The following is a 23,969-nucleotide window of genomic DNA, read 5'->3' on the forward strand; positions in this document are numbered from 1 at the left end:
CCATGAATTTGTTTTTTTTTTTTTTTTTGTTGTTGCTGTCACTGATTGGACTTTTGGCCTTTTCTTGTATATTACGGGCAGAGTTGCTTGAATTGAGTTATTTGGCCGTTGAAAGCATTCCATTTCATGGAAGGCAATGGCCTGCCATCATTGGGTCGTGTGAAGCTTACCGATTTAGCACCATCTGAAGGCGTTCCTTCTGAGTCTTTCAAGTCATCGGTCACAACTTTGTCACATTCACTAGCTCAATACTCTGCTGCCATCATACAATTCCCTGCATATGATGGGGCTCTTTTAAGGTCTGGTTTAGATTCTGCTCGCCTTTACTTCCATCAGAGAGCTGCATGTCCATCTGCTGAGTTGATGCAAAACAATGATTCGCTGGAGTGGTGCAGAACTTCTGGTTATTATATGGATGCTCAGGGGTGGCAAGAAACGTATGATTATAGGCCTGGATTGACTCAAGTTGAGCCTGGCAATGGAATGGAGATACCACCAGCAGGTTTGCCAGATATATATGCAGTTTTTGGAAAGGCATCTCGAATTATTTTGGATGCGATTAGCTTCTCTCTAAACTTGCGCAGCTCTCCTTTCACAGAAATTCTCGATAATGTTCCCCTAAGAAGTAGGGAGATATCATCTTCTGTGTTGTCTGTGTGCTGTTATGGGAGGCCCTCATTTCATGGAGAGCATCACCATAAATTTGCTCAAGAGGATAGCCAGTTGGCAATGTATACGTCTGACCATGAGCATCAGATTGATAAAAGTCTTATTACTCTGGTCAAGTCGGACAAGGCAGGTTTACTGATAAAAGATTTCCATGGTAGATGGATTCTTGTGGATGGAGATCTTGGTCCTCAAGATGCTGTAGTTTATCCCGGACTTGCACTCTATCAAGCAACTGCAGGGTATGTGAATCCTGCTCTGCTCAGAACGGAAGTGAATAATATTCAAGGTAGTATGTATGGATGTTCCTTGTCATTCAAACTCATGCCTAAATCCATGACTAGCCTTAATTGTTCAGAAATGAGAGCAGCTGGCCATGGGGTAGATGTTCAATTCCAACTTCCAGTACCAGTTGACGACTTTATGCAGAGATCACCCTCTACCGACCAACTCTTTAACCGCCCAAATTTCCAGAATTTCAGTTTGTCGACATCCCAAGAGGGTAGGCCAAATCTTCTTTTTAAAATTTTTTCTTTTGTTGCCGATGAATGTCATTTATTGAGGTTTCTTTCTGTAACCTCCCTTGGTATGGGGTTTGGCTCTCCCCTTTTTGTAACTTAATTTCATCAGTGAAATCATTTCTTATTGAAAAAGAGTCATAAATTCAATATTAATCTTGTTTTACACGTTTAGTACTTGTGTATTTGGTTGATGAAATTTTAATTTACCCTTCCTTTCCCTTCGATGTTTTTCCTAGATATATAAGGAGCCATCTTCTTAGATTGCCATTTTGCTATATATTTGGAGAATTTCTTTATATAGTGAAAGAGCGTTGTGAGAAAATGATTCAATGTTTTAATGTATACTCTTGGGTGAAATATGGATTGGAAGCCGCATATTTTGCATTCTTTTGATGTTCATTATTGCTCGATAGTTTGAATGCTTTCTGTTCATTCCATCTTTATCCACTTGTTGGGCAGTGTAACTTCTTAGTAACCTCCTAGTTTAAGTAGACCCCTTAGTGAGAAGCTTTTAATTAACAGGCTGTTGGATCGATGAAATGCTGGTACAGGATCCATAAAATTGAGGAGGAGAAAGAATAATTCAAGTACCAAACCACTACCCCCTTCTAAGAGATTACGGCTTGAGGCACAGAGAGTTCTGAAGGAGAGAGTACAGGACATCGCAGATAAGAAGGGTATCAAATTAAGGTTCTGTAATCTGAAGGATTGTGAGAGTCACATTCACAGGTTAGATAGCCCTTGTGCCAGCACAAGGATGGAGATTGGATGGCCTCCTGGAGTGCCGTTTGTTCATCCTCATGATCTACCTAATAAGGCAAAAATTGGTTTTCTTGAAGCTTACGAGCCTGGTTGGTCAGCTAGTCATGACATTGAATTAAGTCTTACTGAACCTGGACAAGTGGGTCAACAGTCAACCAACTGTAAGTGGATCTATGTCATATTCGCATTTGCATGTTACAGAATGGTTCTTGTTTTTAGCACCCAACACATTCCCGCTTTGCAAATTGCGTTCAATATGAATGATGCTTACTGTATTTGGTCCATTTCAGAAAATCCTTGATCATGATCATGATGTATAGATACTTGTTATAGTATTATTGCCTTCAGAAGAGGGAAGTGAAATCGTACTTGTGTATCATTATCTTCCTATCGAGGTGAAGGTGGGTAAGGACAGAGTACAAAATTGTAGGCATGTACAATATTTCCCATTGTTCATTGTAATTTTTCCTTGTCCCTGATTTTTTCTTTTATTTGCTCACTTTTTTGAATTTTTCCTTCCTCCCCTTCAGTTGCCCAGCGTTTGTAATTGGCTGCCAAAATAATCTCCTAGACAATTTTATGAACCTTTCAGGAATCAGGAAGATTAACTGGTTAATGGAAGAGATATTAAAGCTATATAACAGTGCTGCATTTGCTGTGTGTGTGCCTTGGGGAGGCATTCGTGAGTATTGAAAACTCGATATACAATTGGAAGTTGTGTCCATGTGTTTGATGGCAGGGGAATCATTGGCAGAGATTACTTTGGTCCACAAGTGAATTGAAGCCTACAGTATATATTTCCTTTAAGCTTGAAGATATTTGTGTTGGATCCTTTGAGCTCCATGCTGCTTGTGTTTCCCACACTTTAGTAGCTCTTCTTTATAACTATTTTACCAGCAGTCCAGCACGTATATCTCTTGGTATCATGGGTTTTCGCCCTAGCGTAGACTGATTTTAGTTTAACTTATTCAAATTTTTAATGTGCACGTGAGTTTTACCTCGAGGATGCATATTAGTGCCGTAGGGGGTTTGAAAGTTTAGCATTGGCTAGGCTATCACGTATACCATTTTCATTAAATGGCACTGTCTTCGTGCCCCGAAGACACAATCTCTCGTTTCTTTTACTCCAATTTTTCTACCTTATCTTGTTCTTTCTGCTTTCACTTGCTTAGCTTCCATGTTTGTTTGCTGTATTTGCATTTCTTCCTCACTTAAATGTTTGTTTTAGCTTTATTCCTTTTAGATGTCAATGGCCAATTGTTTTTTATTCCTGTATCTGCAGGAATCAGTTCATATTCTGTACATCAATAGATTCTCAAGGCCTTGTAGCTTGCAACTTCAAAACCAGTTCCATTCGGATTGTTGTTTTGATGCCCAATGCCGACAAATCATGCCTATTTGCATCTCCAGCATAGACTGTACATACATGTTATTTTATGGGTAACCCAGCTTCATCTTCTTACTTATTGGAGGATAGTTCTCGAAGAAATCGATCAGTTAAGTTCGTGAACCAGTAATGGTAATGGAGCGGGAACAACCATTTCCTTTGAATTCTAGTAGAGAATTTTCTCATGTGAGTCAATCACACCTTCATGTTCCTGCACTAGTGTAGCCAGCTGCTTTGGTCAATATGATCTATAAAATTTGGGAATACGATAAAGAGCAGAAATATACTAACTTTGAGGTTCTTGAAGAAATATTCCCTTTTTTTCTGTTCTTGATACTGTTCTGCTTTTTAGCGACGTATTGTGACTCGAGCTCTTCACAATACATTCTCTTTTGTTTTTAGCTTCTATGATAGTTTTCCATTTGAAGTGTGGGATCCTTATGCCATTCCAAGCAAGGTGATATTTTCCATTTGAAGTGTGGGATCCTTATGCCATTGCAGAACTTTAAAGACTGATATTTTCCATTCTGCTCTTTACTACTACTTGCTAAATAATTTTTGTTTCATAGATCTTTGGAAGAGAACGAAAGAAAACAAGGCGATCGAGGTAAGGCAGCTGCTAATCTCCTGTCGTTCGTTCATTCACTCGCACAAACTGCAGGTGTTCAACCTAGCTGTTTATTCATATAAAAGACGATCACGATATGAATCTTCAATGCTGCACGTTCGTCGTAGGATAGGTAGTTTTCATTTTAATTCATGTGAATAGATTTACAGAAGTGCAATAGGAAGAAGCACACTCTGAACCAATTGGTTCAGCCTTGTGATTCTGGAAAAGGATCCAGAAGTTAGTTTGATGGTGATGTATCTGTATCTGTATCTGTTTTTTCACTTGGCAGTCAAATTAATTGATTCACTGTAGGTTGATTTGCTCAACCAAACCGAGTTGAAAAGATCTATACCGACATATCCCGAAGTCGAAAATGAGTTATATTTGCACAAATTTCCCGCAACTGATCTTCACCGGCTGGGACGCCCCGGTGTTGGTTGTTGTGCTGATGAAATGGTGTACAAGGATTTAAGCTGCTTGCTGTCATGGAGAGCTAGCTGAAGCTGCAAATCATCAGACCACCATTGTTCCAATCCATGAGCTGCAAATCTTCAAAAGTGTAATATTATTTTTTAGATGAAAAACTCATTATTCTTTTTGGTTAATTTAAGTCGCAATCTATTGCAACTTTTTAAAGAATAAATATGTTTTTAATTAAATAACAAAATTTATTAATATTTTTTAAACTTTTAAATATATTTTAAAAAACTAAGCATTCTATGAAATATTTATTAAGTTATATCAAGCCATGAAAAACACTTAATTTTCTAAAAATTTATTTTTAGAGTGCATAATTGAACATACTTATATTTATTTGCCAATTTATAAAATAATAGCTTCATGGAAACTCCCAATAATTTATGTGGCGAAGGTATTTTCAATCAAATTACAAAAATTGAAGTGGCTATAAATGCACGATGGAAATTAATATTCCAAAAACTAAGCTCAGAAACTGGAAAAATAAATCAATTGTAGCCGCAAATTTATGGGGAAATTGTTCAAGCTCCGCTTCCAGTCCCAGTAATGGAGACCAGAAGCCATAGATTTTTCACTTGAAAACAACAAAATCATGGCCTCCAATTTCATTACTGCGTTTCATTGCCCGAATCCACACTCTTCTTCTTCTTCTTATTCAAATCTGCAGCAGAATACAGTGCTCCTTTTGAAGTTCCATTCTCGTTGTTCATCTTCTTCGAGAAAATTCGCTGTTTCGGAGGGCGCTGAGGGTAGAGTTCAAGATGAAGAGCTTTTCATTTCGTCTTCTTCTGGTATGCATCAATTCACTGCTTCGTCTCTCTTTTCTTGTTGTTTAGTTATTCCTTCAAAATTGTGAGTAGGTTGATTCTTGTCTCTGTAATCCTATAGTTTAAGGCCGCTTATAATTAAAGAATCCTATTCGTAGTACTCAACGCTTGAGATTTTAAATTGTTTTTGAGAAATCCAAGTGGTCTATCGCTATAAATATAATAAACTAAACATGATCTTGCTTTTTCTTGTTAAATACATTTGTAGTTTCTTTGCTTTGACATGGCCTGATTCCATTTCCAATTCAGTTCTTGTGGTTTCAAAAATTTCAATATCATTCATATTATAGTTCTTATTATTTTAGTAAAGGTTATCAAACATTTGTTGTGGCCAATGAATAACAAAAACGCAATACAGAGAGCTATTTGTGGACAATATCCTCTGGTATTCCAAAACAACATTAGTCATGGCCATTTTTATAATTTTTCAATCAAAATGATGTCTTAAGAGCCAACCAAAATTTATGTCTCAAGTCAATTTTATGCATCACACCAAAATAATCTATCATAGAGTTCATTTTCAATATCTATGAACAACTTGCCATATGGGATTTTTGTTACACTTCTGTATATGATAACCTTTAAGCAAATAATGACGACGAAATATGAAAATTTTAGAAGTATAGAAATCAAATTGAAACTAGAGTTAAAGCGTTAGACTAAAAGTGTAGTTTAACGTACTCGGTTTAAAGATTAATCTTTTTTCTTTTCAAATGTAAAGGAGCATCTTCTTCTGCACGCACACAGCTTGATCTCTTGGAGCAACTCTCTTCCGGTAGCCAATTAGTTGATGGTAAGTGGGCTTATTTCATTGAAATGCATTAGTCTTATTTCATTGAAAAAGGTCATATATGTGAGATCCCACCTCGGTTGGAGAGGAGAATGAAACATTCTTTATAAGGGTGTGGAAACCTCTACCTAGCAAATGCATTTTAAAAACCAAAAACCTTGAGGGAAGCCCAAAAGAAAAAGTCCAAAAATGATAATATCTACTAGCAGTGGGCTTGGGCGGTTCCAATTTCACTTGAACTTGCTGGGATTTTATGTTCTCAGGTTATGAGAGTGATGGCAATTACCAGAAAACTACGATCCGTGATCAGCTTGCACAATTGTTCAGAGACAGAGACGACGATTTTAGCATTCCATTGGGTAAGAACTTGAAGAAGGTTAGTGCCAAGTTTTTGACAATTTCTCAGAAGAGGAACATCAAAAGACAAGAATACTTGAATGAAGTATCTCAAAGGAATGATTCAGTTTTCTTTGCTACAGTTGGAGCATTTGTAATTCTGCCACCTATTGTAATATTAGGTATTGCTATACTGACTGGTTATGTGCAACTTTTTCCATGATATGCTGTTTATACAAACATCATATATATATATAGAAGTGGTAATATCTTGATATCCTTAACCCCGTGTTCATAGTTTCTATTGTTCAATTTTTAGTTCTATATTTCTTGAAAAGTTACGACCGGCTGCTAGAATTAGTCCCAATGGTTTGATAAAACTTTACAAAACAGTCCCTATCTAGAAACTATTTATGGGGTTTTATCAAATCACAAGGACCAAAATTCTAATTTTTAAAATCTTAAGGTCTAAACTTATAATTTAATATAAGTTTAGGATTTTGAACAGGATCCGTTCTTGATTTCTAAGGAGACCCACTCTGGTGTGTGCTTAGTGACATTGGTGCGAGTCCCAACAAGGTGCGATTGTGATACTTAGGCCCAAGGTGCCACCTATGCACCTTGTTTCAAAGAAGTGATACTCTTCTTTTGAGGCTCGTGCCGAGTGCTCAAGCCCAACTAAACACATTAACATTCTTAAAATCTCGAAAAACACTCAATTTTCTTAACCTTTACATTATAAAAAATTTATTTACATTCTTACAGTGAGTACGTCGTAAAAGAAAACTAAAGCCCTAAAGGGCTATTGCACTTTAGTCAAGTGCGCCTCGAGCTTTGGAAAACACGAGACACGAGTGAAGAACAATAACATTCACTCTCCATCTCTAACAAAATCTAGAAAATGAAACTTACAAATCCCAATAAGAAGAGCGAAATGATAAGAAGAGTGACAACAATCTCATGTTAGTGAAAACAACCTTTTGACAACTCTGTTTACTCCTTCAGCATGGATCAGTAGGCAGTTCCTTTTGCTTGTCATTTGGTGAGAGCCCTTGATCAGTAGATGTTACCAAATCACTGCCCAAAATAACTCCTTGCTTTTGTATATACTCCAGTTTGTCTTGGAATAGGTAAAAGAAGGAAATCAAAGAAATTTCAACAGTGAAAATTATGGTCCAAATTCGTATCCTTCGTGACGTTTTCTCGTGGTAAGCAAATAATCCTGAGTATACATTGAAAACTCCTAGGAGAGATACTGCAGTGCCAAGCATCCAGTGTATGAAAAACCATAGGCTTCTTGTTCTAGAGCCCCTGCCAGAATGAGAAAGGATTGGATTCAGAATTTGGTAGAGATGATCTTTAAGAAAGGGGCTCGTTGAGTTGCTTTCAGAAACAGTTTAATTTAAGCCTCGTTTGATAACCATTTAGCTTTTGAAACTTAAGCTTATAAACATTCCACCTATAAGGTCTAATAGTTATCAAATAAGGTCTTATTTATTTGTTTGTTCATAGTCTCGCAAACCGTTTTAAAACAGAATAAGATACTTGTGAGATCCCACATCGATTGGAGAGGGGAACGAGTGCCAACGAGGATGCTGGGTCTCAAAGGAGGGGTGGATTGTGAGATCCCACATCGGTTGGAGAGGGGAAAGAAGCATTCTTTATAAGGGTGTGGAAACTTCTCCCTAGCAGACGCGTTTTAAAAACCTTGAAGAGAAGCTTGAAAGAGAAAGTTCAAAGAGGGCAACTGCTACTAACGGTGGAGTTGGGCAGTTACAAATGGTATTAGAGCCACAACTGGGTGATGTGTCAACGAGGAAGCTGATCCCAGAAGGGGGGTGAACATGAGGCGGTGTACCAGCAAGGACATTAGGCCCTGAAAGGGGGGTGGATTGAGGGGTCCCACATCGATTAAAGAAGGTAACGAGGCCAGCGAGGATGCTGGGCCCCAAAAGGGGGTGGATTGTGAGATCCCACATCGATGGGAGAGGGGAATGAAGCATTCTTTATAAGGGTGTGGAAACCTCTCAGACGCGTTTTAAAACCGTGAGGCTAATGACGATACGTAACAGACTAAAGCGGACAATATCTACTAGCGGTGGGCTTGGGTTGTTACAATACTACTCTGAAAACAACCTCACAATAACTCTTTCTAATAAACTATTGCTGCATATTTGAAGAAAATATGGAACTTTACCTCTTTGGCCTTACAATTCCAATCAATGCCTGTAGCCAGATCATCCCATATAGGCCAATCCCTATCCTTTGATGGTTATTATTGAAAGCATTGTTGAATTTCTTGATAGACATGACTGCTCCAGCTGTGACTAGTAATACAGAGAGTATCTGTTCATCATAATCAAGTTAAGATAATGTAATGAACCCATCTTTGTGATTAAAGGATCATCAAAATCCATCAAACTGCTACTATAAATTTGGGAATTTGAACTTAGTTTCTATTTGAGTATCTAATTAGTTAGAATGTGATGATGCCTGTCTTTTCTTTCGATGCAAGTATTCATAATATTCTGCTGGGTCAACTTTTTGTGGTTAGAAACTTGGGGGCTGTATAAGATATTCAGAATCAGGACCCTTGGGGCTTCTCTTGAACCATCATTAAGCTCATAAAGTCAAGAAAAAAGTGGATTGTTTGCTTGTTTAGTGAAAAGATAAAGCTAATTGCATTAATGATGATGCTTTCGTGCAACTCTATGTAGTTATTGTTTGTTTAGTTTAAAAGGATTCTTCTTTAAGAAAACAAACACCATAGAGTTTATTTTAGGCCCCATTTGATGATCAAAGGATTCACTATGGTTTTCACTTTCCTTAACGAAGAAACAATAGAATTCTTACCCAAATTTAAAAAACGAAAGCAAGTTTTTTCAGAATCTTTTAGTTTACGAATAAAGAAAGAAACATTTAGGTGGAAGTAATGTGTGAGATCCCACGTCGGTTGGTTGGGGAGGAAACGAAACATTTTTTATAAGGGTGTGGAAACCTCTCCCTAGCAGATGCGTTTTAGAAACCTTGAGGGAAAGCTTGAAAGGGAAAGCCTAAAGAGGACAATATTTGCTAGCGGTGGGCTTGGACAATTGTAAATGGTATCAGAGCCAAACACCGGATAATGTGTCAACGAGGAGGTTGATCTCCGAAGGGGGGTGAACACGAGGCGGTGTGCCAACAGGACGCTGGACCCCAAAGGGGGTGGGTTGGGGGTCCCACATCGATTGAAGAAGGGAATGAGTGCTAGTGAGGACGCTGGGCCCCGAAGGGGAGTGGGTTGTGAGATCCCACATTGGTTGGGGAGGAAACGAAACATTCTTTACAAAGGTGTGGAAACCTCTCCCTAGCAGACGCGTTTTAAAAACCTTGAGAGGAAGCCCGAAAGGGAAAGCCCAAAGAGGACAATATTTACTAGTGGTGGGCTTGGGCAGTTACAAATGGTATTAGAGCTAGACATCGAGCGATGTGTTAGTGAGGAGGCTGATCCCCAAAGGGGGTGGACACAAGGCAGTGTGCCAGCAAGGACGCTGGGCCCCGAAAGAGGGGTGGATTAGGGAGTCCCACATCGATTGGAGAAGGGAACGAGTATCAGCGAGGACGCTGGGCCCTGAAAAGGGGGAGTGGGTTGTGAGATCCCACATCGATTGGGGGAGAAACGAAACATTCTTTATAAGGGTGTATAAGGGTATAGAAATCTCTCTCTAGCAGACACGTGTTTTAAAAAACTTTAGGGGAAGTCCAAAAGGGAAAGTTCAAATAAGACAATATATGCTAGCGGTAAGTTTGGGCCTTACATAATGCTTGTAGGCTTAATTTTCAAAAACCAAATTGTTACCGAACATTATTGCTAGAGAAGATTGTGATGAACAAGAGATGAACTTGCCTGTAGAATTGTGTGAATGTAAAAGTAAAACTTCAGCCTTCTTCCACATTGCTCTCTGTTGGACATTCTGATAACAAGAATCCCAACAGGCATAAGGAACCCCATTGAAGCCCATAGGAGAAATCCATGGAGTGTGATATCAAATAGTAAGCTGGCACTAATCTGCTGCCATTATTAACCAATAATCACTTTCAGCTATACATTCTAAACCTTCTTTTTCTGCAATGATATTCATTTCAAATATGAAAATGAAACAATAGGAAGAACAATAAGAAACCTTCTGGCAGTGATCTTTCTTGCTTGTATTGAATTCCACATTTTTCTTGAGCTGTTGCGATGAACTGAGTGGTTGAAATGTGAGAAGAAGAAGGAGAAAAAGAATGGAGAAAGAGAACTTTTTGTTCTGTAAAAATAGCATTCTTTATTTGCTTCTGATGAAACAGGCACCAAGAACAATGCAGAAGCCAAGCCACTCTTGGAAGCTGCTTATTTGGCTGCTATGGATTTCACAAGTGATCTTCAAAGCTTTTGTAGCAATGAGGTAAAAGGAAAAAGCTGGACAATGTCAGAGGAGAGGAGCAATAAAGGGTTGTGATCAATTATGCCTTAAGAGGACGCTCAACTAAGGTACTTGATTTTTCTCTAGAAATACATCTGCCTTGTGTTGGATGTTGATCTAAAAATATGTCGGTTACTTTTACCATTTCTGTCTCACATATCATCTGTCTGTGCAAAATTATCGAGATTACTGGTGTGCTGAGTAGATATTGTACTCTTTGTGCTTTCTCTTTCGAGCTTTCCCTCAAGGTTTTTGAAATGTGTCTACTAGGGAGAGGTTTCCACACCCTTATAAAGAATAAAGAATGTTTCGTTCTTCTCCCCAACTGATGTGGGATCTCACAATCCTCCCTCCTTCGAGGCCCAACCTCTTCATTAGCATATCGCCTGGTGTCTGGCTCTGATACCATTTGTAACGGCCCAAACTCACTGCCAATAGATATTGTCCTCTTTGGACTATCTCTTTCGGGTTTTCCTTCAAGGTTTTTAAAACATATATGCAAGGGAGAGGTTTCTACACCCTTATAAAGAATATTTCATTCTTATCTCCAACCGATGGGATCTCACAATCCACTCATTTTCGGGGCCCAGCATCCTCGTTGGTACTTATTCCCTTCTCCAATCAATTTGGGACCCCACAATCCACCTCCCTTCAAGGCCCAACGTCCTTGCTGGCACACCGCTTCTTGTCCACCCTCCTTTGGGGCTCAACCTCTTTGCTGGCACATCGTCTGACTCTGATACCATTTATAACCACCTAAATCCCTCGCTAGAAAATATTGTCTTCTTTTAGCTATCCTTTTCGAGTTTCCCCTCAAGATTTTTAAAACGCATCTACTAGGGCCTACACCCTTATAAAAATGCTTCGTTTTAGTCCCCAACCAATGTGAGATCTCACAATTACATTCTCATCCTACAGTAAGTCGATCAAAAGTTGGAGGTTTGATACTCGATGATTTTCTTTGACTTTAAGAAAACCATCTCACATAATCTAGAAAGCAAAAGAAAAAGTAGGAACTGTTTGAGTTGGTGCTATCCTGTAACCCTCTTTTAGCATGAACATCTCAAGAACAGGTAGTATGGACAAAGCTTTCAACCATGTGGGGTTCACTGTGTGAAATTTTATATGATTTTATGGGGAGTGACATAAAGAATGTAGTGGAATTTCACAGCAAAAATGGTTACAACTTTCAATAAGAGAAGAAAATGCTAGCCACAATCTGAAAGTGGGCTGTTAGTGGATATTGCTCACAACTCTATCTTTTTGGTTCTCCACATTCAACAAATTGTTTGTTTCCATTGAACTCAACATTATTCTACAGGAGTTATGTTATTACATCATTTTTTAATCACCATTTTTTGTTCTTGCATCATCTAACCGTACGTTTAGAGGTGATTATCGTTAGATTATCTATCATTTAATATTCTACGAGTTTACTTTGGTAGTCGAATGTAGTAGAAAAGATTTGTGGATAGTGTGGATGTTGCCACGGGTTTAAGTTTTATCGACATGTCTATATTTCCACATGTCGGGATTGTTAGATGAACACGACTCTTCGCAATGGTATGATATTATCCACTTTGAACATAAGCTCTCATGACTTTGTTTTGGGCTTCCTCAAAATGCCTCATACAGATAGAGAAAGCATTCTTTTATTATAAACCCATGATCATTTCCTAAATTAGCCGACGTGGGACTTTCATCATCCAAATGGATGTTTGTAGATTGAGTTGAGACATTTTTTAAACTTAATTCAATTGTTCGAGGTATAAATTTTCAGCCACTCTTATTTTGGGTTGGGTTAATTTTTGTTGGTTCGATCATTTATTCAAAATTTTGTTTTTTTATAAAAGCAGGATGTTTATTTTAAATATTTTTAAAATTTACAATTCAATATTGAAAAATTATCTTCAAAATAATTTTAAATTATTTTTAAAAGTGGTAGAATAAATAATAAAAATTAATTATAAAATTAAATGAAAACAAAATAAATATAAACATATTATAAACAAAAATATATTTTTAAAAATTAAGAACAAATAATCAATTCAAACTAATTTTATTTTATTTAAAAAAATACTTTATTTAATATAATTTTACACGTCATCATTTATTTATTTATTTTTCTCTCTATGTCAACCTCGCATATTTAAATTATTATTTCATGGGTCCCACAACCTTGTTTGTATTATATTTACCGGTGAATTACGATATGATTTTTTAATAAATAGATTATTATAATTTCAAACTTTATGGATGGCTTTCATCAATTTTTAGAAGGAAAAAGAAACATTTAATCATGAAGCTGCCCATAAAGACTACCTTTTGAGCTGCTTTAGCTTTTGATAGAAAAATATGCAAAAATAAATAAATAAATAAAGTATTCTAATCTTAATACTACAAAATTATCAATTAAAAATCAACCCAAACCCACCACTATAATATATTGTCCACTTTGACCTGTTATATATTTTCATCACATGATTTAAAGGGCTACTCCTATTCCGATCAGTGTCTCACACTATCCAATGACTAACTCTAATTTAAAATGAATAAGGAGACCTGAAACTGAGCACATGTCGATAGCAATTAACCTATATTTTCTTAAGTCAAAATAAATTATCATCACATTTTTTTTTATTAGAAAATAGCATAAAAACAGTGCCCTTATGAAATAAAGGGGTTACATACTAAATTTGGGCCACATTTAAGGGTAATTAAGTAATTTCCTCTTCCAATAATTTTTTTATCATATGCTTTTTTGAACATTAATTTAAAGTAACAAAATAATAATAATAATAAGTTATTATTATGTTATTATTCATTATGAAGTGGAAGAAAATTTGATGCAAATGATTCAATATATCATCACATTGATATTTTACCTAAGTTTTTATGATTAATTTAATGACTTATAATAAATAAAAGGAAACAATATAATTACAAAATGAGCTCCCAACACAACATGATTTTGGTATTTTTTAATTATGAAAAATATTAATTACATATAAAAAGTTGCAATTTATGAAATGGGATACTTTCAATGGGCCACTGCCAAAGATGGCCCATTGATTTAAGCCCATAAGAGGTTATAAGTGGGCCTAGTTTGGGCCTCATTGAGCCCAATTCAGCCTAGTTGGATCATCAAAATACCGTACGGTTCAAACCGACCTGCGGTCTATATGAACCGGGGGAGCTTCATTCGACAAATATGGGACCTTCACTTTCCTCCAATTTCTTTCTTAATTTTTTTCCCCTTTGCTCGAATTGACTGAATGATCGATTACAACGTTTTCGAGCCAATTTACGAATCTCAATCTATAATTCTTCTGTTTGTTCGTTCAATTTGCTTCACGAAAGACTGAAATCTCGAACAATTCTCTAGCTGTGATCGCTTTTTCATGGCTAACGTATCGGTTGCTGCGGAATGGCAGCTCCTTCATAATCGGTACTACCGCAAGCCGGAGCTTTATCCTATGAGATGGAAGCATATTGACCTTGGCCGGAATAAGGTAGCCTGTGCTCCCTTTGGCGGTCCCATCGCCATTATTCGTGATGACTCGAAGATCGTTCAGCTCTACGCAGAATCCGCCCTCAGGAAGCTGCGAATCTTCAACTGTGCAGGTGTTCAGCTGGCAGAGACCGTTTGGCGGAACCCTGGGGGACGGTTGATTGGCATGTCGTGGACCGATGATCAAACTCTTGTCTGTGTGGTGCAGGACGGCACTGTTTACCGCTACAATATTCATGCCGAGCTTCTGGAACCGAATTTTTCGATGGGTAAGGAGTGTTTTGAGCAGAATGTAGTGGAATGTGTGTTTTGGGGCAATGGAGTTGTGTGCATAACCGAGGCCAACCAGATTTTTTGCATCTCGGATTTCAAGAATCCGAAATCATGTAAGCTTTCGGACCCTGGAATTGAGGATTTGCCGCATTGTATGGCGGTAATCGAGCCTCAATACACCATGTCTGGGAATGTGGAGGTGTTGCTCGGAGTTGGGGAGTCGTGTGTGATAGCTGTTGAGGAGGATGGAGTGCAGCGCCTTGGCGAGGGCGTGCTAGATGGGCCGCTGCAGAGGATGGCCGTCTCTTTAGATGGAAAGTGGTTGGCGGCGTTTACCCACGACGGGAGGCTTTTGGTTTTGACTTCAGACTTACAGAAAACAATTCTGGATCGTGAGTGTGAGGTTAGCAACGTGTTTTTGCAATTTGAGGTTCTTACGAAATGGATAAAAGTTACATAAGATGCCAGTACTAGTTTATTTTTTCTGGTCGTACTAGCATAATAACAACTGTTCACTTGAATGTAATGATTCAACGTTCGGGTTTAGATTTTTTTTTTCTTAAGAAGATCGTTTATTTGACATCAAGATGATTCGATGTTTCAAAGCATGGTGGACTAGGACAATTAGTTTATTCAGCCTACAAGCATCCATTCATTTGGCATTTTCTGAAGTTCTCCCTTTATTCTTGCCTCTTATTCATCCTTTGTTTTTTTGTGAGATCCCACATTGGTTGGAGAGGGGAACGAAACATTCCTTTTAAGGGTGTGGAAACCTCTCCTTATCAGACGGGTTTTAAAACCTTCATAGGAAGCCTAGAAGAGAAAGTTCAAAGAAGACAATATCTGCTAGCGGTGGGCTTGAGCTGTTACAGTTCTCTTGAATGAATTCTATTATGTTTGATCATGTCTGTCTCTTGTTTTCTGGCTGCAGTCAGCTCTTCCTCCGGAGCAGTTAGCTTGGTGTGGAATGGACAGTGTACTTCTTTATTGGGATGATATGCTTTTGATGATGGGTCCAGATGGAGATCCTGTTCGTTACCTTTATGATGAACCGGTTGTTCTGATCCCCGAGTGTGATGGGGTGAGGATATTATCTAATACCAGTACAGAATTTCTTCAAAGAGTACCCGATTCTACCGTAACAATCTTCAGGATCGGAAGTACCTCTCCTGCAGCTCTTCTGTATGATGCATTGGATCATTTTGACAGACGTAGTGCGAAGGTGATGTTAATTTTCCCCTTTCTTGTGAAAAAATGTAGTGTTAACTAAGCTATTTTTAATGTTTTAAATGGTGGAGACTGGCTTAAATTTGGTCCGTAACTATTGTCGTTTTTTAATTTTACAATGAGGATAAAAAAGCTCCCTCCTCTGAAATCAATGGGGAAGAATCTGCTGGGAGAATTGAACCAAAAAATTATCTTTCAGTAGTTTATTTTTTGATTGAATAGTTATTTTGTCATTTTCCATACTTTATAGCACTAGTTGTTGTAGTCTTATAAGCTCATTGAAATATTTTTTCTATTTGTAATGTTTACAAGTGATTTCGGAGGATCTTTCAGAAGGAGGAGCCATTTGGTTTGCACTACAAAGGGACAGGGAATGGATTTAACAGATCTATGTTACTATTTGACATTGGCAGCGGGGAATAGATTTAACAAATCAGTGTTATTAATGGACATTGGCATTCTAAACATACAATAAATAGATATAAATATACACCGTATTTTTCCAGTTTCATTCTCATTTACCAAGCACAATCATCCTATTTCTAAGCTTCACATTCTCACTCCCATTGCCATATACTATATGCCCTCTAAGAGAATTTTCGAGGATAGAGTTACATGAAAGAAAAACTCAGTGCCTGTTTCACAATTGGCCTCAACTATATTTTATTTTCTCTATATATATATTTTGTAATTTTACTTGGAAGAAATCTCGGTGCTGGTTTTGTAATGGTAAATTTATTTTAGTTTGCAAATTCATGTTCTTGATGATAATATTAGTGTACCCTCAAAATACTGTGAAATATTTTCTGTGATTTGTTATTGTTCTTTTTATTTAATTGTCAATATTATGTTGGCCAGGCAGATGAAAACTTAAGACTGATACGCCCATCATTACATGAGGCTGTTGAAGCATGCGCGGATGCTGCTGGCCATGAATTTGATATTTCTCGGCAGCAGACCCTGTTAAGAGCTTCCAGCTACGGCCAAGCCTTTTGCAGGTCAGTGATTCTAGTGTTACATTTTAACTACTTTTTTATGATGTTGCTTGTTCTTAGTTCTTTTCTTTTAAATGAGGAAAATTCCGGATGTACTTTCTCTGCTCTTTTGAATTTAAATAGGCAAGTGCCTGCCATTTCTTACTTTTTGGTCATAACATAATTAAGTGGTATCTTGTTTAGAATTAAGTATGATGATCCTTCCAAACAAGCACATATTTAGCCTATTTAACCTTTTTACGTTTGGACATTGTTGGCAATATGTCATGTGGTTTGAACAATAAGTGCTTCTCTAAGTTTTTTGTTACTATTCTTTACCTCTTTGATTCATGCCCACTGATTACTCCTTTGGCCAGGTTTTGGGAGGATTCCTTATCCTTAACCTCTTACATATTTCAACCTTTTGTGAAATTTGTTTTGTTTAAAAAATATAAAGTTCTTTTTAGTGTTATCTCTGATTTTGCTCTCCATAATGATATCCAGTTGGCTTTGGCAGCAATTTTAATCGCGAACGAATACAAGAGATGTGCAGACTATTGCGAGTTTTAAATGCTGTACGCAACCCAGAGATTGGCATCCCTCTCAGTATACAACAGTTTAAGGTCCTCTATGATTTCTGATAAAAGTTTTCAGTTTCTTGAACTATAATGGATCTTCATACTAAATAAATGTGTTCCTTTCAGCTTCTTACAGCACCTGTTCTGATTGCTCGTTTAATCAATGCCCACCAACACTTGCTTGCATTACGGATTTCTGAGTACCTTGGAATGAGTCAGGTGAATAGCATCCTATAATTCGTGGATCAAACCATATGGGATTTTTCTTGTTGCAGAGTACTATTACTTAAGAGACTGAGGAATAAGCATTAAAAATTTCTTTTCTCAAATGTCTATTAAGAAGAATCATCAAATGAAGAATTGGTTATCCCCGCTTTTAAGGTTGAAGGTCCTTTGTCCTTTGAGATTCTGACTTTAAGCAACTTTTGCCTATCGATTAAAGATAAAATAAGTCTAAAATTAAAAGAAATGAGGCTGATAAAGAAGAAAATAAATGTTTACTTCGGGAACTTGCAATTTTAGGAAGTGTAAGATACATCCTAATAAGACTTTGAAGTTGTTACAGCTGTAAAAAAAATTTCATTGCTCCATTCGATATCATATCTCCCTCATTGACCCAATTCAACGAAAATCCAAGCACTGAGTACTTAGAATATGTCTACCATTTATCGGCTTGTTGCTTATGCTCCCAACAAGATAAATATATTTTGTATTTGTTATTACAGGAGGTGGTGATAATGCACTGGGCATGTTCAAAGATAACAGCTTCATTAAATATTCCTGATGTCACCCTTCTTGAAATTCTACTTGATAAGGTTTTATATCATATATCAATTATTGAGATTCTGTTCCTTTAGTATAATGCAATGGCGTCTGAAATGAACTCTTGCGAAATTCAGCTGAAGTTGTGCAAAGGCATATCATATGCTGCCGTTGCTGGTCATGCTGATAAAATTGGTCGCAGGAAATTAGCTGCTATGCTTGTTGATCATGAACCGCGGTCCTCCAAACAGGTCTTTCTTTCTTTACATGTCATTTCTTCTTCTTGGATTATGTTATTTTTGGGCATAAAAACATATATATTAAGAGAGGATCTACGAGTATCCTGTGGTAAACGAGTTTTCTTTTTGTTTTTCCATCAGTATATCTCCAGATTTTTTATTAAGAAAAAAAATATATATATACTGAAGCAGACGCAACCAAAAAAGGCCCAGGAGATTGCAAAAGCTCTCCAATTTGCTTCTTTTTCTTTCTATAATTGCATTTTTTTAGCAAAGGTAATACGTAGAAATACTTTTTAGTAAAAATACCAGTTCAAAGCATAGAAAATCCCAGCTGCTTTCAATCCTACGTGTTCGTTTCCTTTCTCCTTTTTTTTCTTTTAAAAATGTCTTCTTTTCCTCTCATTTCGTTTCCTTTATCATTATTTATTCTTTTAAAAAGGTATTCTTTTCCTCTCTTTCTGCAAATTTCACAAGGCTGTTGGGATTGCAAATGTTCATGTGTTCCTCGCTCTTCTTATGAACTTTGGGCCAAAAGGGAGCTGGAAAGAAAATCCCTTAGTTTCACAGGGACAATACCCATCCAAGGTTGGGCTGTTCAAATATCCCAATGCCCTGGAAAGCTGAATAGCAGAACCCAAACCACCCAAAATGTGCATACACTCTCCTCTCTTCTCTCTCACACACACAAACTCGGGCCGATGCATGCTAAGCATCAGAACCTCCATGGATGCATCAACGTTTTCTCTAAAATGCAGCAGTTAATAGAAGTAATTGGTGGTTCGCATCAAAATCTTGTTGTAGTTTCACCATGTCTAGGTCTGCTGTTTCAGAAATGAGAGTGCTTACTTTGGCAAACAAGGCTTGTTTGGTTGCACAGTGCAGAAGAACTCTCTTGGTGTTTTGAAGTATGAACCTAAAGAGAGGTCAGATGTGTCAAAATGCACCAAATTCCTGAACTCCTCCAATAACCTTCTTCTACTGAGTCCCAGAAAGCCTCACTACTGGGATTTACCCACAAATGAGGGTCCAAAATATCCTTATGGCCATTTACTAACCAAATGTGATAGAGCTTCTTCATCTTTCCTTCAATTTTTGCTCTTTTGCAAATCAGTAATGGAATTTCATGATGTCAGCTTTTGGATAGAGTACAGCGTTGCCTGGGAATATTTTTGACTTCCTATCTCCGATTTTTGTGGTACATCCTTTCAAAGGAGATGCAAATGCTCTTTGGATGGCCTTCAACCGTTCCTTCTTTTGGTCTCTTTGGCATGAAAGGAATGAGCGGTACTTCAACGACAGTTGTAGGTCTTTTGAGGGGTTATTTGATTTAGTTCTTTCAAAACTTTATTTTGGTGTAAAAGTTCACACCCCTTTAGAGATTAGTCTTACTGCCTTATTAAACATATGGATTTCTTTCTTCTTACTCACTTTTGCGGGCTATTCATTTCATTTATCAAGGAAATCTCTCTGTTTCTCTTCCAAAAAAAAAAAAAAAGAAAAAAACTTCACTTCGGTGTATTCAATACTGGCAATTAATTTTTGAACATGCATTTTCAAACTACGAGACTGTTTCAATCAGGTAGAGAATTTTCAAACAGACATGGTTTTTTTCCTTTGTTGTTGATGCTATCATATCCTTTCAATGTATGTCGATACATTTTTGTACACTATGGAAGTGGAACTGTAGATGAAAGAGAAATAAATCATTATTATGAAAATATTTATCATGAACTCGTTTCCTTTTTTCACTTTGTCCATTTAGGTACCTCTCTTGTTAAGCATAGGAGAAGAAGACACTGCATTAATCAAAGCAACTGAAAGTGGTGATACTGATCTTGTTTATCTTGTTCTCTTCCATATCTGGCAAAAGGTAATTTTTCAATAATATCTAATATGTGTATTATTTCTTATCTCTCGTCTGCATATTTTATGAGTCTAAGATATGCATAAATAAGATCTAAGTGGTATTTACAACTTTTAAATAGCATGCATGTTCTTAACGAAAGCTTGTTTTTTCCATAGAAAGAAAAGTTTTGAATAGAATGCATAATTGGCTTTTATGCAGAAGCAACCACTGGAATTCTTTGGAATGATACAAGCCAGAATTCAGGCACGGGATTTATTTGTTACTTATGCCCGGTATGTATGAACATTTCTATTCCTCCAGTAATAGATTTGATGCCAAAAGCTTAATACTTTATTTTAAGATTGCAGATTCTTCAATTATTACTTTGAGATTAATTTTGCCTCTATTTAATCTATATGAGTGAGATTTTCTTTGTTTTTATTCAGTCTTTTAATTTGAGGATTTCTCGTCCTCCACTATATTTGTCTATATTTTCATTTGATGTAAACTGTCTTCCATTAAAATCCATGAGATAAAATAAGATGTCGATGGAACCAACTCTTGTAAATTGTTGACGAATTAAAAGCTTATGTAGGCTGCAATGGACATATCATTTTTCTTCTTTGTATGCTTACGCTAATGTGTTGGAGAACTGTTTGGTTTCCATTTATCGTAATTCTCTGGGGTTACATAAAAAATTTGTCAGTTTCCACTGTATCGGAAGGAAAATAAGCTGAATATAATATTTTCAGACTGCTCGCAAAGCTCGTAGTTGAGGATAATAAAAAATAGCACGGATGCAGATGTTCATTATGACATTACAAATATTATACTCTTGATCTACCAAACTTCTAGTGTTTATTTAGTGGTTTGCTGGTTCTTAATTGTATGGCTTAATGGAAGCATAGACTCATGACATCGTCTCATGTTTGGTTCTTGAGCTCATCTCTTGTTTTAAAATGCACTTGTACTTAGACATGACCTTTTTATTTGCTTGACTGATTATGTTATCTCCTTCAGGTGCTATAAGCATGAATTTCTGAAGGACTTTTTCCTATCAACTGGACAACTTCATGTACGTCTTATGTTCAATATTGGTTGCATCTTTATTTTTTTCAATTTATATGTTGAAACACATCTCACTGAGTTCATTCTTTTTTTTTATACGGATTAGAGAAACGGTAGGTCTGTTATGTGGAGTATATCTTTTATTTGGAATGATAAGTTTCTTAGTCTCTAGGAGGAAAAGAAAGTGCGCCAAAATGGTCTTTTTGGATCTGATCGGCCATGTTGATACCCCCATGAGTCTGAGACTGAGGACCAAATAGAAAACCTTAATCTTTGAATATTGGCGCTTTCACATAGCCAAAAGCTCAAGAGTTTATTTGGAATTTCATCCTTAGTCCTGAGTTCTGAGATGAATAAAGAGGTACTAGGTGGAAAATCCCGAGTCTCTCAAGAACCCAAAGTCTCCTACCCACTTTCTGGCTAGGACATCATTTTTTTTTTCTTTAAACCACACAATACGCACCTTCGATCAGATAAGACAGTTAAAGATGAACCACAATTTTTCATTGGCATTAATCTTTCTGTGATGACACTCCAAGGTCCATTCTCCTAATACCCTTTCTAATACAGTTTATTTATTTTTACAGGAGGTAGCTTTTCTGCTCTGGAAAGAGTCGTGGGTGCTAGGGAAAAATCCAATGGCTAGCAAGGGATCTCCACTCCATAGTCCACGCATTAAACTCATTGAGAAGGTCCAGAGTCTTTTTGCAGAGACCAAGGAACACGTTTTCGAGTCAAAAGCTGCTGAAGAGCATGCAAAATTGTTGAAGTTAGTATAAGCTTGGTTACTTTGTGTTTGTGAATATAAAAAGACATAACACCACTAAATCATTCTCTGATCTCGTCTGCAGAATACAACATGATCTAGAGGTAAGTACAAAGCAGGCCATTTTTGTTGATTCAAGTATTAATGATACAATTCGAACATGTATTGTGTTGGGAAATCATCGAGCTGCTCTAAAAGTTAAAACAGAATTCAAGGTATGTGAACTTCTATTTGCTATTTCCCTACGTGGATGGTATTGTAAGATAATTATTTTGTTCATGTGTTCCTATTCATATCTCCCAGCTGTATTTTTCATGTTGTGCCTCAGGTTTCTGAGAAAAGATGGTATTGGCTTAAAGTTTTTGCTTTGGCTACCACAAGAGATTGGGTTGCATTGGAAACGTTCTCGAAGGAGAAAAGACCGCCAATTGGTAAATCCAATTATTAGATTATTCATTTTTCTGCTTTCATAGAGAAAATTACTTTCTCCTATTAGAATGATACATATTTACATGCTTACTTGTTCTGCCTTGAAATGAGATGCAAACCGTTTCTGAGATTTTATCTTAACGAAAATCTTTTTGGAAAGCACTTGCGCACAAAGGTGCTTCCATGAACAAGAGTGAGAAATTACTCATGGGCTCTTCACCAACTCACTCTCATTTCAACCATGCTCGTTAGGTTGTAGCTACTTGGATTCACGATTTCATGTGTAAACTTGTGATTATGCTTGTAACTCTTTCCATTCATGTTGTAGAAAAGAAAAAGAAGAAAAAGAAAAATTACTTGTGACTTTTTTAATATATTTCAGTGCTTCAACCTTAATTAGAATTGTAATATTCAATTAGGCTTTTTATCATTAATCTCTCTTTCGTTCTTTTCTTCTTACAGGTTACAAGCCATTTGTTGAGGCTTGCATTGAAGCAGATGAAAAGGCTGAAGCACTGAAATATATTCCAAAACTTGCAGATCCACGAGAAAGAGCAGAGGTAATAAATATAGCATTCTAACCCATTAGCTTCAATTTTTTGCTTGTATTGCTGGCTGGTAGTCTCATTCAGTGCTTAGTTGATGTTGTAGGAAAATGGGAATTTTAAGATCTTACCAAAGATGAAAATTTTAGCATTCAAATCATGAAATTTCCAAATTGTGGCACTTAAAAACCAGATTTATCTATTAAATCAAGTTTACTAAAGTCAAGGTTTCAACATAATCACCGATTGAGCAGCTATCTAGCAACATGGGCAGATCGGAAAAGTGTGATATTTACGTTCTTTACAGGCTTATGCTCGGATTGGCATGGCCAAGGAAGCAGCCGACGCTGCTTCACAAGCGAAGGATGGAGAATTACTAGGTCGATTAAAACTAACCTTTGCACAAAATTCAGCAGCGTCATCAATTTTCGATACTCTTCGAGATCGGTTGTCCTTCCCAGGAGTGTCATAGTCTTTTCAGTCCTGCGTTTCTTTGCTCTATTATCATATTTGGTTTTCCTCCTAAGCTTCTGCTGGTGTTCTTTGTGTAATATTTAGCTATGATTGGTGCATACCCATATGTTGAAATGTCTCACTGATTTGGACTTTTGTATTCGTTAATTATTTCTGACCCTTGTAACTTTGGCTTTTCCGTCCTCTCTAAACCATGTTCTTTGTCTGTTTGTATAATACCCCAAGCAACTAACAGTTCAGGGAGACGTGTTCCTATGTTACCTAATTGCCATCAAAATATTCTGTTTTGTTGATATACTGAAATGTGATGGAAAATTACCACCAAAAAAAAAAAAAAAAAAAAATCCTGGGATGGTTGAATCTTATGTTTCCAGAGTTTGTAAAGCTATCCCGAATGGTCGAAGATGTTTATTTAATTGGTGGAGTTGAACAAGAAATCTTCGTTTAGATGCA

General features: G+C 36.9%; 4 protein-coding genes across 13 annotated transcripts in view; 3 read left to right on the top strand and 1 right to left on the bottom strand.

The window, feature by feature from the left end:
• Window positions 1-4,551, top strand: part of LOC111480350 — a 5,580-nt gene extending 1,029 nt beyond the window's left edge. For 4 of the 9 annotated variants that reach the window (XM_023125325.1, XM_023125323.1, XM_023125327.1 and 1 more), the window contains 4 exons: window positions 82-1,168; window positions 1,739-2,110; window positions 3,232-3,793; window positions 3,906-4,272. In XM_023125325.1, coding sequence (XP_022981093.1) covers window positions 127-1,168; window positions 1,739-2,110; window positions 3,232-3,233 — 1,416 coding nt within the window. In that variant the 5' untranslated portion in view covers window positions 82-126 and the 3' untranslated portion in view covers window positions 3,234-3,793; window positions 3,906-4,272. Of the gene's footprint in view, window positions 1-81; window positions 1,169-1,738; window positions 2,111-3,231; window positions 3,794-3,905 lie in introns of all 9 variants that reach the window. The other 5 variants (XM_023125326.1, XM_023125332.1, XM_023125330.1 and 2 more) reach the window with 5 other exon arrangements.
• Window positions 4,552-4,879: 328 nt separating this feature from the next.
• Window positions 4,880-6,660, top strand: LOC111480359. Its single transcript, XM_023125347.1, has 3 exons — window positions 4,880-5,214; window positions 5,972-6,043; window positions 6,304-6,660. The coding sequence occupies exons 1-3, from the start codon at window positions 5,016-5,018 to the stop codon at window positions 6,597-6,599; spliced, it is 567 nt and encodes a 188-aa protein (XP_022981115.1). The 5' UTR covers window positions 4,880-5,015; the 3' UTR covers window positions 6,600-6,660.
• Window positions 6,661-7,078: 418 nt separating this feature from the next.
• Window positions 7,079-11,036, bottom strand: LOC111480357 (cytochrome b561 domain-containing protein At4g18260-like). 2 transcript variants are annotated; one of them, XM_023125341.1, is made up of 4 exons: window positions 10,540-11,036; window positions 10,263-10,427; window positions 8,574-8,722; window positions 7,079-7,687 (listed from the first exon to the last, which is right to left on the bottom strand). In XM_023125341.1, exons 1-4 carry the CDS (start codon window positions 10,678-10,680, stop codon window positions 7,378-7,380), a joined length of 765 nt encoding a protein of 254 aa, XP_022981109.1. In that variant the 5' UTR covers window positions 10,681-11,036; the 3' UTR covers window positions 7,079-7,377. The 2 variants fall into 2 exon arrangements, with proteins under 2 accessions (XP_022981109.1, XP_022981110.1); XM_023125342.1 differs by having other exon boundaries at window positions 10,263-10,424; window positions 10,540-10,808.
• Window positions 11,037-14,047: 3,011 nt separating this feature from the next.
• Window positions 14,048-23,811, top strand: LOC111480344 (protein VACUOLELESS1). Its single transcript, XM_023125317.1, has 15 exons — window positions 14,048-15,008; window positions 15,537-15,827; window positions 16,691-16,830; window positions 17,324-17,429; window positions 17,511-17,603; window positions 18,110-18,199; window positions 18,284-18,397; window positions 20,151-20,258; window positions 20,454-20,527; window positions 21,255-21,309; window positions 21,890-22,071; window positions 22,154-22,283; window positions 22,397-22,499; window positions 22,960-23,057; window positions 23,350-23,811. Exons 1-15 carry the CDS (start codon window positions 14,223-14,225, stop codon window positions 23,512-23,514), a joined length of 2,535 nt encoding a protein of 844 aa, XP_022981085.1. The 5' UTR covers window positions 14,048-14,222; the 3' UTR covers window positions 23,515-23,811.
• Window positions 23,812-23,969: the final 158 nt, after the last annotated feature.

Source organism: Cucurbita maxima, unplaced genomic scaffold (genome assembly GCF_002738345.1).
Source record: "Cucurbita maxima cultivar Rimu unplaced genomic scaffold, Cmax_1.0 Cma_Scf00006, whole genome shotgun sequence".
NCBI classification, from domain to species: domain Eukaryota; kingdom Viridiplantae; phylum Streptophyta; class Magnoliopsida; order Cucurbitales; family Cucurbitaceae; genus Cucurbita; species Cucurbita maxima.